Raw genomic sequence first — 14,162 nt, 5'->3', positions numbered from 1 at the left:
TTCACCTTATTACTCCGGCTGGAGGCCAGAGGAGTAGTATCAAAAGCCCTCTGGGCTTAGTGTCTTGTGACTCTTTTCAGAGTTTAATTTATTTGAAAATAGACCACTTTTCACGTCTATTTATTGCTTGTAAAGATATCGAAAATTAAAAAGCGTGCATCTAACATAAAGAAACATTTAGACTCCTCACCCCTAAAATTTAAACTTAAACTAAAGCTACTTTTGTCGCTCGATAAAAGTTGTGACATTCAAAACACGATATACGAAACTCTTGATTCACTTGTCAATTCAGAAACCTTTGTCGTGAATGCTTGCGCTGAACTTCACGATTTCACAGCTAAAGATAAAAACAAAGGTTTATTCCAACTACAAAAGGTTCTCACGCGAAGGGTTAAAATCCAACTAAAAAATATATATAAGATTTGGGACCTAAAAGACAACAACACCGAATTTTCGATCAAGTGGTCCATTGTCACGAGAGCAAGCGCTTACAGGGGAAACCCGTCACGCTGCAATTTGTGTCTGACGGAGAAGCTCTGCATACTATCAGCTGACAGATACACCTTCTTGAACAAAAGATCTGAGCTTGTTACCAAGTGCAGGCACGAAAACAAGTACTACACGGCCAATCAGAGACAGGATCGTTCCAACCGTCCTCCATGAACGTAGTTTAAATTGTATTTCACCGCATCTAACGACACAGTCTGATGATCGCTTCGTGCGTTAAACTCTGAGTAACTGTCCGTGAAGTTTCTATCTTTAATTATTGTATAAGATTACGTGCTTAAAGTTTTGAAATCGATGCCTTAATAGTATCCATTCCGATCACAATCACGGTAATTAAGCGTCCATTTTGATTCATACTAATTGATCGTTGCTATTTCTGTCAGGCGGATAATGTTTGTACTTATTATTGTCACGCGACTTGTTTCCGACACCTTATCAAAAGCGATTTTTCCAAGCAGCCGAAAGTAGGCTTGACTTAAATTCAAAGTACACTCCAGCATGTAGCCGTTGAACAGTTATAGGACTCCGATAACAGCACAAAAAGAATACAGACACACAGATTCATAAGCATTTATCTGTCACAGATAATTCTTAAATATCTTAAAAAGGTCAACAAAGTCACAGATTCTCCTTTGTTGTTTTGAGTCTGTGACTGATAAGAACGTTTTCAGCTTCACGTTTCAATAAACTCACGCACACTACCAAGCAAAGTTTCATGGTTGACCTTTCGCGTGTGTCTTCGAGTAATACTCAAATTGAAGACACACAAGACAAAATAAGGTCCACGGGATCAGTTGTTTTGAACTAGTTTAATCAGCACAAATTCTAACTTGCCTAAGCTAGCTAGCTAGTCAACTGAAGTAAAGGCACACATGTGGTTCGACTACTACGGTCTATTACATCTTTGAAATCGGATCTAATCAAAAATGGAAACGGCAAAAAAAGGTTTTCCTGACATATTGTCGGTCGACATACCTACAGTTCTGTAAGGCGCAATCATGTTTAAGACATGCTTTTCCCCTATTACTGTACCAAAATCATAAAACACATTGTTCTCACGAAACGGTAGCTATTATCAGATTGACTAATATGACTAGAATGGTGGGAATCTCGTGTGATTGCTTTTATCACTAAGAAAAACAAACAAAAAGCTTAAAAATAAACGCAACTGTCAGTGTAAACAGCATCTGCAGACCTCTCAAGTCTCACGATTTTGTCCTGAGACTCACGGTTTTCACTTCAATCTCACGACGAGAAACAGAAATCTCACGAAAAAACAGAGTAACAAGTCATTTGATTAGCGCCTGGTTTTAGGACTCTTTTAGTTATTTTTGTCCGTCAGTTGATCAATCTCCCGGTTTTTACTGAAATCTCCAGATTTTTTTACCTCAATCTCTAGATTTCCAGTGCTTTGAGGTTGAGAAGTCTGCATCTGTTTTGTTTAAATCTGATGATCGCATTTTTCGGCATTTACTAAAAAAAAAGAAAATTTTGACATGGCGGGAAAAATATTGACATGGCGGGAAAATTCCGCGGCCTCAGAAAGCAAATACGCATGGAATGCACCTTGTCCCCTGTAGTATTATCTTGTGTCGTCATAACTACGTCATGACGTCACAAGACAAAAATGGGCTTGATTTCTTTGTAGTCACAAATCTGCAAAATTGCGCAATCGAGTGACGTAATCCCATTGTGCTTTGCGTACCATCTGCTTGACCTCGACAGGGAAAAGTCGCCATTGCAAGTGAAGTCCTTGATGCAGAGTCTTTTGTGCCACGGAACGGATTACAAAATTTCAAGGTCTTGTTTGTTATGCTAAACACGTAAACTTTCCTCTCTGGGGCAAGTACAGATTTCTAAAACCTTGGTAGTGTTAAGAAATCCATCTTTCTTTCGGGGCCGCGAAGACTGTGTCGCGACGCAGTTTGTTTTGAATACAAATCATGGACTTGATCAAGGACTTTCTGCGGCTTCTCGAGACTTCAGAAAGCAAATGTTATGAATATTATTGCTTTGAATTTTAGATGGCATTTTTGGAAGGATCAGTAAAAGTAGTCAAGTAAAAAATTATAATGCAAAAGCCGTCCGCTGCTGCCGCTGCTGTACAAGAAATGCTTTTGTGTGAATAAATGTAATTATGCGTGAGTTTTAAAATTGACGCTTTTGAGACCTTAGGAATACATTTCTTTGCTTCATCTTCTATGAAAATTAATCTGAAATAACGTTTCTTTCAAGTTTCTTTCATTTGTCCATCTTTAGTTCGGTATTTTAGGTTTTGAAGGGTCATCGATCTTTGTTTCGAGACGGACGCGGTGTTATCTGATCATCTTTCAACGGCGACCAGACTTTGGTTTTGTGTTTTATAAAAGATTTAAAAAATTACTCCAGAAAAATGCAAACAAGTAGTTTCATTAATAGTTAAGAAAATGAAGAGCGTAGAAAGTATTACCAATTCAGTTTTTGGAAGGAACCATGTAGTTTCAGAGTTGTGTAAACAATATTATTTCATACATACTGAGATTTACAGTTAGAATTGATCTGTTGAAAACACGGTTCGGAAATTCTCGCAGCCAATGACAACGGCGAAACGACTTTCTCACACGTGAGAAACCCGTTTCGTCCAATCAGAAAGCGGCTGTCAAAACGCATCAACATTTTCAATGAACGTGGAGCGAACGTGGTAGCTTTGTCGATAGCGCTAGCTTTTTCACTGCTTGAAAGTTTTTGGGCTTTCGCAGTACATTTGTGGACGGTTTAAAACGTTCTCATTAACAACTATGGCTGAATCTTCTGGCAGTAGGTTTAAACCATTAGTTAACCCATCGAAGAATATATTACAGAGCAGGAAAACAAAAACACTCGAGCGAAAACGCAGCGGGATGTGAATCTGCTTTCTACATTTCTGCTGGAGAAAAACGAACAAAGAAAAATTGAAGACATCCAACCAGAAGAGCTCAGCCGTTACCTTAGTGAATTCATTCTTAGTGTGAAAAGAAAAGATGGCCAAGACTATCAACCATCGAGCCTTCGAGGGTTGTTCTCAAGTTTTAACCGGTATTTAAGAGAACGCAAGTACTCAGCGAGTATTATCGAAGACACTGTGTTTGATCAAGCAAGAAAATGTCTGGAAGCTCGCAGCAAACAACTGAAAAAAGAAGGCAAAGGGAACAAACCCAACGCAGCCGAAGCTTTGACTGATGTGGAGGAAAACATTCTTTTCGAAAAGAATTTACTGGGAATCTCAACTGCCGAAGCTTTGCTAAACACACTCTGGCTTTTCAATTCGGTGCATTTTGGTTTGAGAGGCTGTGAAGAACATCGGCAGATGACTTGGGACGACGTGGAACTTCACATGGAAGCCGACGGAACTGAATACCTAGAGTATTCTGAACGTCAAACGAAAACTAGAACGGGAGCTGAACCTCGAAATGTCAGAGCTGTTAAACCGAAGGCTTTCGCAGCACCAAACGGTCCACCTGAAAGAGATCCAGTTGCCGTTTACAAAATTTATTCCGAAAAGAGACCTGACGCGATGAATAAACCTGATGCGCCATTCTATCTCGGAATAAATTACACAAAAAGTCCTTCGTCGAAAAAACTGTGGTTTAAATCAAGTGCAATGGGTCAAAACAAATTGAATAGTCTGATGAAAACCATGGCGGAAAAAGGAGGCCTTTCAAGTAAACGACTGACTAATCACAGCGCTCGAAAACGCATGGTACAAAAACTAAACGACAGCGACATACCTCCCAGTCACATTATGCAGCTCTCAGGCCACAAAAATGTCCAAAGCATTAACAATTATAGCCACATTTCCCAACAACAGCAAAAACACATGTCAAGGATACTGAGTGCGACCTCGACTGAATCTTCTGCAAAAGTTCATCGAGCATTGGCTACAGAGAGTGAAGCTGAAACTCTGTCTTGTAGTTTTCAGTCGTCAAGCAGTCCAACATTGCCTGGAGCAAGTGTATTTAGCGGCGCCGTGTTTCATGGAGGACACTTTAACATTTCTATAAACACAGTAAGTCAGTCGCCTAATGCGTACTCAGCAACAAGAGAGCACACCTTCAAGCGTGTTAAACGTATTTTAGATTCTTCGGATGAAGATAGCCCTCCCTTGCAATAGCACGGTTACGTATTCTTAGTTCTTATTTCTATATTTCATTATTGTACTTGTTGAGTGAAAAACTCTTGATATTCGATTTCTTATCCAATTAGAACAATTTTAAGACACGAGAATAATCTCATGAAATGTCTTTTTTCAACGATTTTCATTTTGTTGTTATTATCATTTTGTAAATTAGCGTACTTTCATTTTGTGTGCTTGTACCAGGGTATTATAACAATAAAAAAAACAGTTCAGCGTGGAAAAATCTCTGTATTTATAAGATAAACAAATTACAGCATGGAAAGTGCTTTGTACGGTGTTTACGCACTCGTTGTTTTGTATCAGAAATCTCACTCGTTCGCTCCGCTCACTCGTTCGATTTCTGATACGTCAACAACTCGTGCGTAAACACCGTACGCGCGCACTTTCCATGAAGTAATCTATATTTTTCTAGTCTCCTTCGCAGCCGCTATTTGGTGGTCACGCAACGCTTCCGTGATTCATAAATAAGGAGAAGCCACGAGCCAAGCGGCCCACACGGCCGGAGCTTATCCCGGTTTCCGTAGCATAAAGCGGCTAGGAATATTTCTACTCCCCCCTGAATGGGATGCTAGTCCATTGCAGGGTCTCCCCCCCCCCCAGCATTATGTCGCCGGTACCCATTTATACACCTGGGTGGAGAGAGGCACTATGAGAGTAAAGTGTCTTGCCCAAGAACACAACACAAGTGACCCCGGCCGGGGCTCGAACTCGGACCGCTCGTTCCGGAGTCCGGCTCACTAACCATTAGGCCACCGCGCCTCCATGATTCATAAATAACTCCCGAAAAACGCTTTTCTGCTTTTCTTTTCTGCTTTTCTTTTTTAACAAATCTTCATTAGCGAGTCCTTACTACAGCGGAACGAAATCCCGGATTAAGACGTTTAACGATTCCCCGATATAACGATATGGTTTCGCCAGTCCCTTGGTACATCGTTTATATATCGGGGTTCCAGAGTATTGTCTAAGTTTACTGGTCATTTGTTTATTTGTTTGCATTTAAGTCTTCACACTGTAAAACCACGTCTATATTCCTAGTTTTATCTAGGCAGCTTTTCTTTATTCTTTATAGGGAAGATATTTGTTTACAAACATTGTCTTTGTTATTTTAATGTTCGATAAATGTCCAACAAGTTAAACAAAAGAACTCTTTGTTTCCCTAGCCAATAGGTCTCTGGTTGGCACATTAATTACAATAGGTGTATTTTATGTTTTATTTTAGCCTCTTATACCCGGGAGTTCCGATACGTACCCAATCCCCTCCCTAATCCTCCACCCCTATGTCACTTCCAGGGCCGGAGTGAACGCTCTGCTAGCGTCTTGTTAGGAGAGCAACTGAGGTGCATATGCACCAAAATATTAAAAAAGAAAAAACAATAAACCAGGAATATTGGCAGTTTCGTCCGCTGGGAAAAAATAAAAATGCAACCAATAGACCATTTGCATTATGACGTAAAAGCGCAAAGACTTCTGATAGTTGTAGTTAGGTTCGCGGGAAAACACCATTTCTGCCCTATGATTGGCTAAGGGCAGCCAAGCGTGAAGGTGGACATCCAAGACTTTTTAATATTTTGATCTGAAGTTGAGCTGCAAAGTTTACGCTCCTGTTGCTTCGAAATTTGTTTATACATTTATTTTTTTAGTTACCTGTTAAAAATATAGAAAACAGGATGATAGCTTTGGAATGAAAATTGACTGAGTTCTGTGTTTTAACCAAGACAGACAAATGTTGTTCGTGTTCAAGTAAGTTTAATATGTACGTTGTGTGGCGGAGTTGACTTGCTAGAGATTCATTTATCGCGGCCGACAACTTCTCTTCGTAAATAATTTTAGCCTAATATCACAGCTTCAAAAAAAAGCGCACTGGAAACAGATTGCTTGAAAGGACGAGTCGAGGATATAACTAAATTTGTGTGGAATCAAGTGAAAGCAAGGCAAGCCATTGACTTTGTTCTTAATCGATTTTCAGACGTTCAACAAACGATCGCTTCCATCGATCACAGGTGAATTAGTTCTTCACTAAAAAGCTTAGAAAATTTACCATATATCATGATTGCTCGGCGGGACGGTCAGTTCAATTTATTTTTACAGTGAGACAGAGAAACGAGTCAAATAATTTTCCTCGTTCAATCGAGCTTTATCGATGAATCATGAAGGGTCAATCATAAAGAGGGGTCATGAATGGTCCCTCAAAATGTCGCAGTGCTCGCAATGCTCGCAAATGCTCGCAAAATTTTAGTGGGTGCTCGTTTGCTCGTGCTCGCACAATTTTACAAGTGCTCGCATGCTCGGTTTTTAGTGAAGGTAGGTTTTTGAAAAGTGCTCGTTGCTCGCAAGGCTAATTTTTGTTAATGCTCGTGCTCGCAAAGAAAAACGCTGTGCTCGAATGCTCGCAAATGCTCGCAAAGACCATTTGATACCCCTATAAAGGATTTTCAAGCTGATCAATCAAAACTTCCCTGTGCAGGTGAATACAGATCATTTGTTTTTATCTTAAGGGGTGGACCATTAGATTTTTGATGGGGGGGTTGTGCAAATCCCAAAAAAAATATCGAGCACGTGCTTCTGGTTTAAAAAAAATATCATGCAGAATTGTTAAGAAGGAAAAAAATATCGAGCAGCCGTAATCAGGGCATGGCAAAGGATTTTTGCGTGACGCGTGACGGCCCCAAAAGAAGCTGTGAGTCACATGATACGGGACTAGGCATTACATATTTTGAAGCGTGATTTGGTATTTTGCAAGCGCGTGACTTACCAATTAGATTTCCTATTAAAGTGAACCCTCTGATCTAGAAGGATGTTATGATGCAAAGATACTTTAATATGCATTCAGATTCCCACCTTAACAGTTGTCGTGTGCAGGTATTTTTTGTAACAAAATAAGATTTACCTAGAAAAGGAAATGGAACAAACAAGAGTAAAGGCAGGCCACATTGTATATGTGCCGGGTTCAAAATATACAAACGTGTGAAACTGATGCTCTGGATATGTGCACGAGTACAAAAGACAATTAAAGATATCAAAAAGCTTTTAATTTTTTTTTTCCTCTGGGTAATCCGTGTTTTTTTTAAAGTTCTATAAAACATACTTTTGTGTTCATTGCCTATGTTCAAGCCAAGAATGGTCAGCACTATCGTGGAGCAGTGAAGAGGGGCAATCAAGCCTGGTACTCTTATGATGGGCTGTGGGAACGGAACTGACCTGGTACTGGCCTTCAGAAAGGACCATTGACAACACCTGCTGGTTATGTCCCCTCCAGCTGCTTCTACGTCCACTCAAAATTCGTCTAAACTGGTAAAATCTACAGTGAAGTCCCCATTTACTGAACCCTCATTTTTTTGGAACTCTAGATAACTCCAAATACTAAATGCGTATTTTAAGAAGCCAGATTACTATTCAATTTCTCCTTCTTTGCAGTCCCTCTTTCTTGCCTTGAAAGCAATAAACAGGGTGCAAATAAGATGGATTTTCCAGCTTGCCCATTTGACAAGTTGGAACCATTACAAGCAAGGCTGAAGGCTTTTCTCAGTAGTGTTACGTACAGTAATTAGCAGGAAAAAACGTTCACTTGCCCAGTAGGCAAGTGATGCATAACATCCACTAGCCTGACAGTAAAATCCACTAGCCCCAGGCTAGTGGAGATGCATTTCTTTGCACATTGAATAAAGATGAAACTCTTTATTGCTTTGAAAGAAAGATGTAAACTTTAAAAGGCATTGCGTGTAAAGGTGGCTTTTAATAGGGTGAATTTTGAGTGGCTGGTGACGTTCAAGTTAACTTCAAAATTTGTGTTTTAAATTTCCATTAAAAAAATATCGTGCAAGGACATGGAGATTAAAAAAAAAATCCTGCAGGGCTGGAAGAATAAAAAAAAATATCTAGCAGCCTAAAAATCCTGCAACCCCCCCATCAAACATCAAATGGTCCACCCCTAAAATTGTATTTTTTCGTCAAATTAGAACTGTAATTGCAATATTCTTGTTTTTGTACTGGAAATGTCAACTCGTCGAGTAGCAGTTGTGGTTTCAATCCGAGCGAGGGCCGTGCGAGCAAATATAATTTTATTTCCATAATCTTGTTGATGAACGATTACTTGTGCGACTCGAAAGGTGAGCCTCAAAGATTTTTACGAGTGTAGAAATCATGTACTGTGCTCCCCCATGTTTAGAAAGGGTAAACTATTGCGTCTTCGTATATTGTTTGAAAATACCTGGCAAGCAAAAGTTTTAGGAATTTAACTATATAACCGCGTGACTGAGACTTGGAGGAAACACTCGTTGAAACTTCACTACAAAACGCAACCCAGCAAATATAGAATTTCTTGCATAGCTTTTTTTTCATTTTAACGGACTTGGTTTTATACTGAGAGGTTGTTTTTTGCCCTTTAAATGAAGCCACAGGGACGTCTTCTTCGGTGAGAGTAATTTTCTTTACCTCCATCACGATTTTCTTGGGCAAGCGAGCTTGATGACGATTCAAAATTTCCCGCGAACCTAACTACAACTACCAGAAGTCTTTGCGCTTTTACGTCATAATGCAAATGGTTCATGTCGTAGAGAAGGTGTAATGTATATTCTATAAACACTAATAAAACAAAATTAAAATAATTATGATCATGATGATGTACCTTCATAGCATAACACTTTTAACTGAAGCAAATATAGACATGATAGGCAAGACGTCTCTCTGAAAGTAAATTTGTATTTTATTTTATTTCATCCCTTTCCGTCATTTCAAAACTACGAGTAAAACTTTGCTTTATATCCCAGTGCGTTACAAGATATCGTTGGGTTCTGACCTTCTTGATACAACCAAGAATTTGGTCATCGTGAATTCAATGTCGCTGTTCTTCAACGGACAGAGAAACAGACATCTATAAGATGTATACAAAACTGATAACCTACAACGATTTTCACTAACATGTAAAGTTACATGGTGTCTGGTCGGCTATAGTCACATTCTATTGTGGTTTACTAAAATAATGAGCGGTTTTACGGACCGTGAAGTCAATAAGCAATGCCTTTGCCATTGCGGAGTCAAGCATCAGCTGAAGCAAGACATCTTTAAGGACTGTCGTCTTTTTCTGATTCAGAAGCAGAGGTCCCCTGATATGGCCGTGTGGTGGGCCTCTTCTTCTTGTACTTGTTTTTGTTTGGGTTCACGTATGGGCGTGGCAGAATGACTACTCGAGGGCTTTCAAAAACATTTCGATCCAAAGTCCTGCAGAGAATATAAATAAAAGAAGTTAAAGCTGATATAAACCATGCTTTATTTAGCTTACTTGTAAACTGGCGGAAGGCATTGGTTTCCAGCAAAAATCTTATATGTTTATTAATTTGTGGACGTTTCTTGTATCAGGGTTTATATAAACAGATAACGCACGTGTGTTTGAGTATCGTTAGCAATCGTTTTGTGCTTAAAGGGAATATGTCACGGATTTTAACAGATTTTTAAACAGCCAAAATTTATATTTGTGTCGTAGGAAACTTAAAAATAATGGGCCATTTTTATTAACAATTGCTATTTTTGAGCACTAAAAGCGCGTTTGGCTGCGGATGGAAATGGATTGCAATTTGAAAACGTTAGCCAACGTTTTCAAGTTGTTTCCGCGTGCCTTCAAAAAAATCGATATTTATAATCTAGTAAGTGTTGTAAGTTCAGCCGAAGAAATATTCCAAAGGGATTCAAGCATGCTTACATATTGCATGCAACTTTCTTCTTGTTTTGGGCCGCAGTTTTAATATCTTTTCTCGAAAAAAAAAAAACGATTAAAGTGTAATTGTGGCGACAGATGGCTTCGTCCCGCTTAGTCAAAAGGAGCGAAGCTTGGATATAACAAAGTAACGTTTATAAAACGTGCTGATGGCCTGTAACGAGCAAAATGTTTTAGTATTGAACTTGTTTGATATATATCGCTGTTGCACGATAGAAAAACTCAACGTGAAAGCCCTCACATAACTTTAAGAGAGTAAATCAAAGGTTATCAAAGTACTTACCCGAATTTTCGATAAAAGTCGCTCTCGGGATCTTCCTTGTTCGCCCAGTAATTGGCAAGCTTTCCTCTATTAAAACGACTTAAACGATATGCGGAACCAACTGCAAAGAAGATTGATAAATACAGAAATGCAGTATGAAGCTTCATGTTGGTTCTGATGCTAAAGAACAATGAAACAGTAACCGAAGAAGAGGTTGGAGTACGCGTTTAAGTACGTTGCTGGGACGTGCTCAATCCTTTTTAAGTTCAAGTGGGCTTTCGCGAAAGAATGGTGATATTTCGTGTAGTAGAAAGTTCTAATCGTCGTGTATTGTAAAGCATTTCTTAATTGCTATATGTGGCGTATTGAGGTATTGTGAGAAGATAGGATTTGGTTTTGAATGGAATCGATAAACAAAGCGGATTGATATGGCGATATCGATCCGCCATAGTTAATAGTGATGGAAATTCATGATCAGATTTTATCTTCACGATGATGGCGCGAGACATCGAATAAATCCAGCGAGATCACGAAATAAAATAAAAAGACAAGTAAAAATTTCCTCGATAGATCTGCCATCTTAATATATTAATTCAAGAAAAACCTGGTTATGCTTGAAAAGTAATCAAAACAACTGAAAAACGTGAGTCAAATTAAAGTGATTTTGCCTTGCATACAGAAAATGTTAGTGAATAATTGGAATAAAAAAGAACCTATTTTAGGATAAGTTTCTATACCGGAACTGTTCAAGAGGGAGGCTATCCGTATTTGTTCGGAAATACTCGTCATTTTTATGGAGAATTGCTTGTAATCGTACCCGTCGTTATGTATATTGTTACACACGACTTTCTGTATAAATTATTTGTCACTTTCCAGTTGACGAATAGCTTAGATATTGTGTTTGTCAACAAAAGAAAGAAATCTCAAGGAAACGCTAGAGAATAAATACTTTACGAGCTATTTCTGTGAGGGTTTTTAATGAACAACAGTTTTCTTTCTTGAAGTTCGAATGAGCTAGTAGCTGTTTCTTTAGATCTTAACTTCGTGCAGTGCTTATCCTATATTGAAACCCAATTAAGGGGAGTACTTAGTCTACTTTCTAAATATGTTATGTATTTTCAGAAAATGTTAGCCTCAGATAGATATCCGGAAAGTTCCCAACCTTACCTTTTATAGGCTGATTATCCTCCTCAACTTTCTTTTCGTTTGATGATGTTTTTTAATGATCCCATTTCTTACATTTAAGTTTTAGAATCGCTGACGGCTTTGCCGACGCTTTTCCTTGTTCTTAGGCCGCGTTATTTTACAAATAGCCACGCGGTCAATTCATTTCGGGGGACGTGGTGTTATCGCATGTTATAAAACTGTCGCATATTAACTAGCATTTTTTTTAAGCTCAGTATCAATACACTAAGTATTGACGAGAAAGAAAAGGTACAGGTTAGAGCAAGATGAAGTTTCAACTAAGATGTTCTTAACTATAATTTTAACTACAACCCTAGACAGAACTAGTTGGAACGCTTACGCTAAGAAGATCAAAATGCGGAAACTTGACGCTTTAACTTTATCAAAGGTGCATGCAAATACAAACATTTTAAGAGGTCCCCCTCCCCCCTTCCAATGTTGAACCCATTGTGGTTAAGGATTGTCTGTGCAATATGTTTGGGAGCTCAACATTGAGAAGAGGAGGGGGGAGAGAAAGAAATGATTTGAAAATCATGCCAACATTTTTGACGATGGTTGTAGCCCAGCGCTTGGCCCTCTCTTATTTGGTCGGTTTTCTACTCGCCCCAGACCTTCCCTCGCTTCTCTTGTTCAAAAAGAACTCAACGTCCGCTTCTCCAAAATACGCTTTTCAGGTTAAATTATAACCCAAGGGGAACGCCTTTTTCGAACGTAAAGAAAAATCTACAGAATTGTTTGCGTGAGGGTCAACGTATTAAAGGGAAAGAAAACTTGAATGATTAAGTCTAAATTTTTCAACGTGTGATGACGTGTCATTCTTGACGTATAGCTTCTCGAAAAATGCTTGTTAGAAATATAAGTAGCTTAGTGACTCTCTTAAACCAGTAGTGCAGGAGTGTAGCAGTCGTAAGCTTGTAATTTTATTGGTCCCTTAGTGTAGCAGTTGCTATCGTTTCTGGGGCTAGAGGCATTGTTCCTGTTGTTTGTTCATGATTGTTCTCTCGAAGGGTAGCGCGCCATTCATGTGAGACCTTGCATGCTATAGCTGCTATCCGCCGACCCATTTTTACTCCGTCTTGAAATAAGTAACAAGGAATCTTAAAGACAGTTTAATTTGCGTTAAGCAATGATTTAGTTATTTTCCACTGAATGTTTTGCATCAAACTTTGCATGTGTATTTTGTGTGTAACTGGGATAAAAATGTGGAATTTTGTTTGTTTTTGACGAGCACACGCTTTATATATTTAACGATTCTACAATTTTTAGCAATCATTTGTAAAAACGTTCTTAGTAATTGTAAACACATCGCCCGTCTGTTTTCCATATAAGGTAAAACTCTGGTTATTCGCTGACAACCGGAGTGTGAGCCAATCCGAAAGCACGCGAGAAATGCAATAACCCGAGATCGTGTATTTACTACATGTATACTAATAATTCAGTCTAAGCATTTTTACTATTTCCATGTCGTTTTAGGCGTCTAAACGATATTTTTATGGTATTATGTTTCGTTGCCATCCAACTGTTACTAGGTAATTTCCATTCTATAATAACCTCCTCCCTTTTCACGCTGTTGTGTAAGTGTGCATCTTGACTTCCATTCACTCGAACATCTAAATCACATTTTCCAATTGGTGGCTGACTGCGACTATATATTCCTGTGCGAACAAATTTCTTCGAAGGAAATAGTAAAAATAAATGAATGAACAATGAATAAATAACTGTGCGATTTTCATCACGAAGATGTTGACTTTCGGGAAGCAACCTCGACAAAGCTGAAAAAATGAAAAATGAGCTGCTGAACTGTCGAGCTGAGTCGTGCTTAAGTTGGAGAGAGTTTCTCCAACAGATCTAAAATTTACTTCAATCAGCAACTTAGATGATCCAATTAAACTTCTAAAAGAACTGACCAATGAATCTTCTCGCGGTCCTGTTAACGGTTACTAATGGCAACAACGACTCGTTTGGAGTTAAAGGCGCTATATCAGTTTCTAGAACGACAAAGTGTTCGTGTACTGAGGGACTCTTTGCGCTCGATCAGTTACAAGTACTGGCTTTCATTGCATTTTTTCCCGCAATGGTTCAATATTACCGCTGTTTTGAAAAGCTTGCGAGGGCAAAAAATACACATACAAAAAATATAATATGATATAATGAATATTATATTATACTGATGAATAAATCGAAATTTTGGTGAATTAGTGAATTTCAAAAAGATTACACTACTTCAATGACTTGCAGGAGGCAGTTTCTCTTTCTGCCAATAGGCTGCAATACTTGAATTATTCTTCAGTCTTCTCGGGTCGTTAAAAATATTGGAACCAAACGCCTTTAATAAATTTAATTTT

At 38.7% G+C, this 14,162-nt stretch overlaps 1 protein-coding gene across 1 annotated transcript; it reads right to left on the bottom strand.

Annotated features, from left to right (window-relative positions):
- Positions 1-9,344: 9,344 nt before the first annotated feature.
- LOC144633079 (uncharacterized) lies at positions 9,345-10,974 on the bottom strand. The gene is made up of 2 exons (XM_078491858.1): positions 10,654-10,974; positions 9,345-9,877 (listed from the first exon to the last, which is right to left on the bottom strand). The coding sequence occupies exons 1-2, from the start codon at positions 10,797-10,799 to the stop codon at positions 9,721-9,723; spliced, it is 303 nt and encodes a 100-aa protein (XP_078347984.1). The 5' UTR covers positions 10,800-10,974; the 3' UTR covers positions 9,345-9,720.
- Positions 10,975-14,162: the final 3,188 nt, after the last annotated feature.

This window comes from Oculina patagonica, chromosome 12 (assembly GCF_052425735.1).
Source record: "Oculina patagonica isolate OP01 chromosome 12, crgOcupat, whole genome shotgun sequence".
NCBI lineage: Eukaryota > Metazoa > Cnidaria > Anthozoa > Scleractinia > Oculinidae > Oculina > Oculina patagonica.
The sequence above is the reverse complement of the archived record's forward strand: the minus strand, read 5'-3'. Positions and strand labels throughout refer to the sequence as shown.

Bases quoted from the DNA above. Each gene is read 5' to 3' on its own strand.
- LOC144633079 (XM_078491858.1), bottom strand. From the start codon at position 10,799: ATGAAGCTTCATACTGCATTTCTGTATTTATCAATCTTCTTTGCAGTT. The intron at 9,878-10,653 runs GTAAGTACTTTG...TATTCTCTGCAG, and splicing joins GACTTTTATCGAAAATTCGG to GACTTTGGATCGAAATGTTT.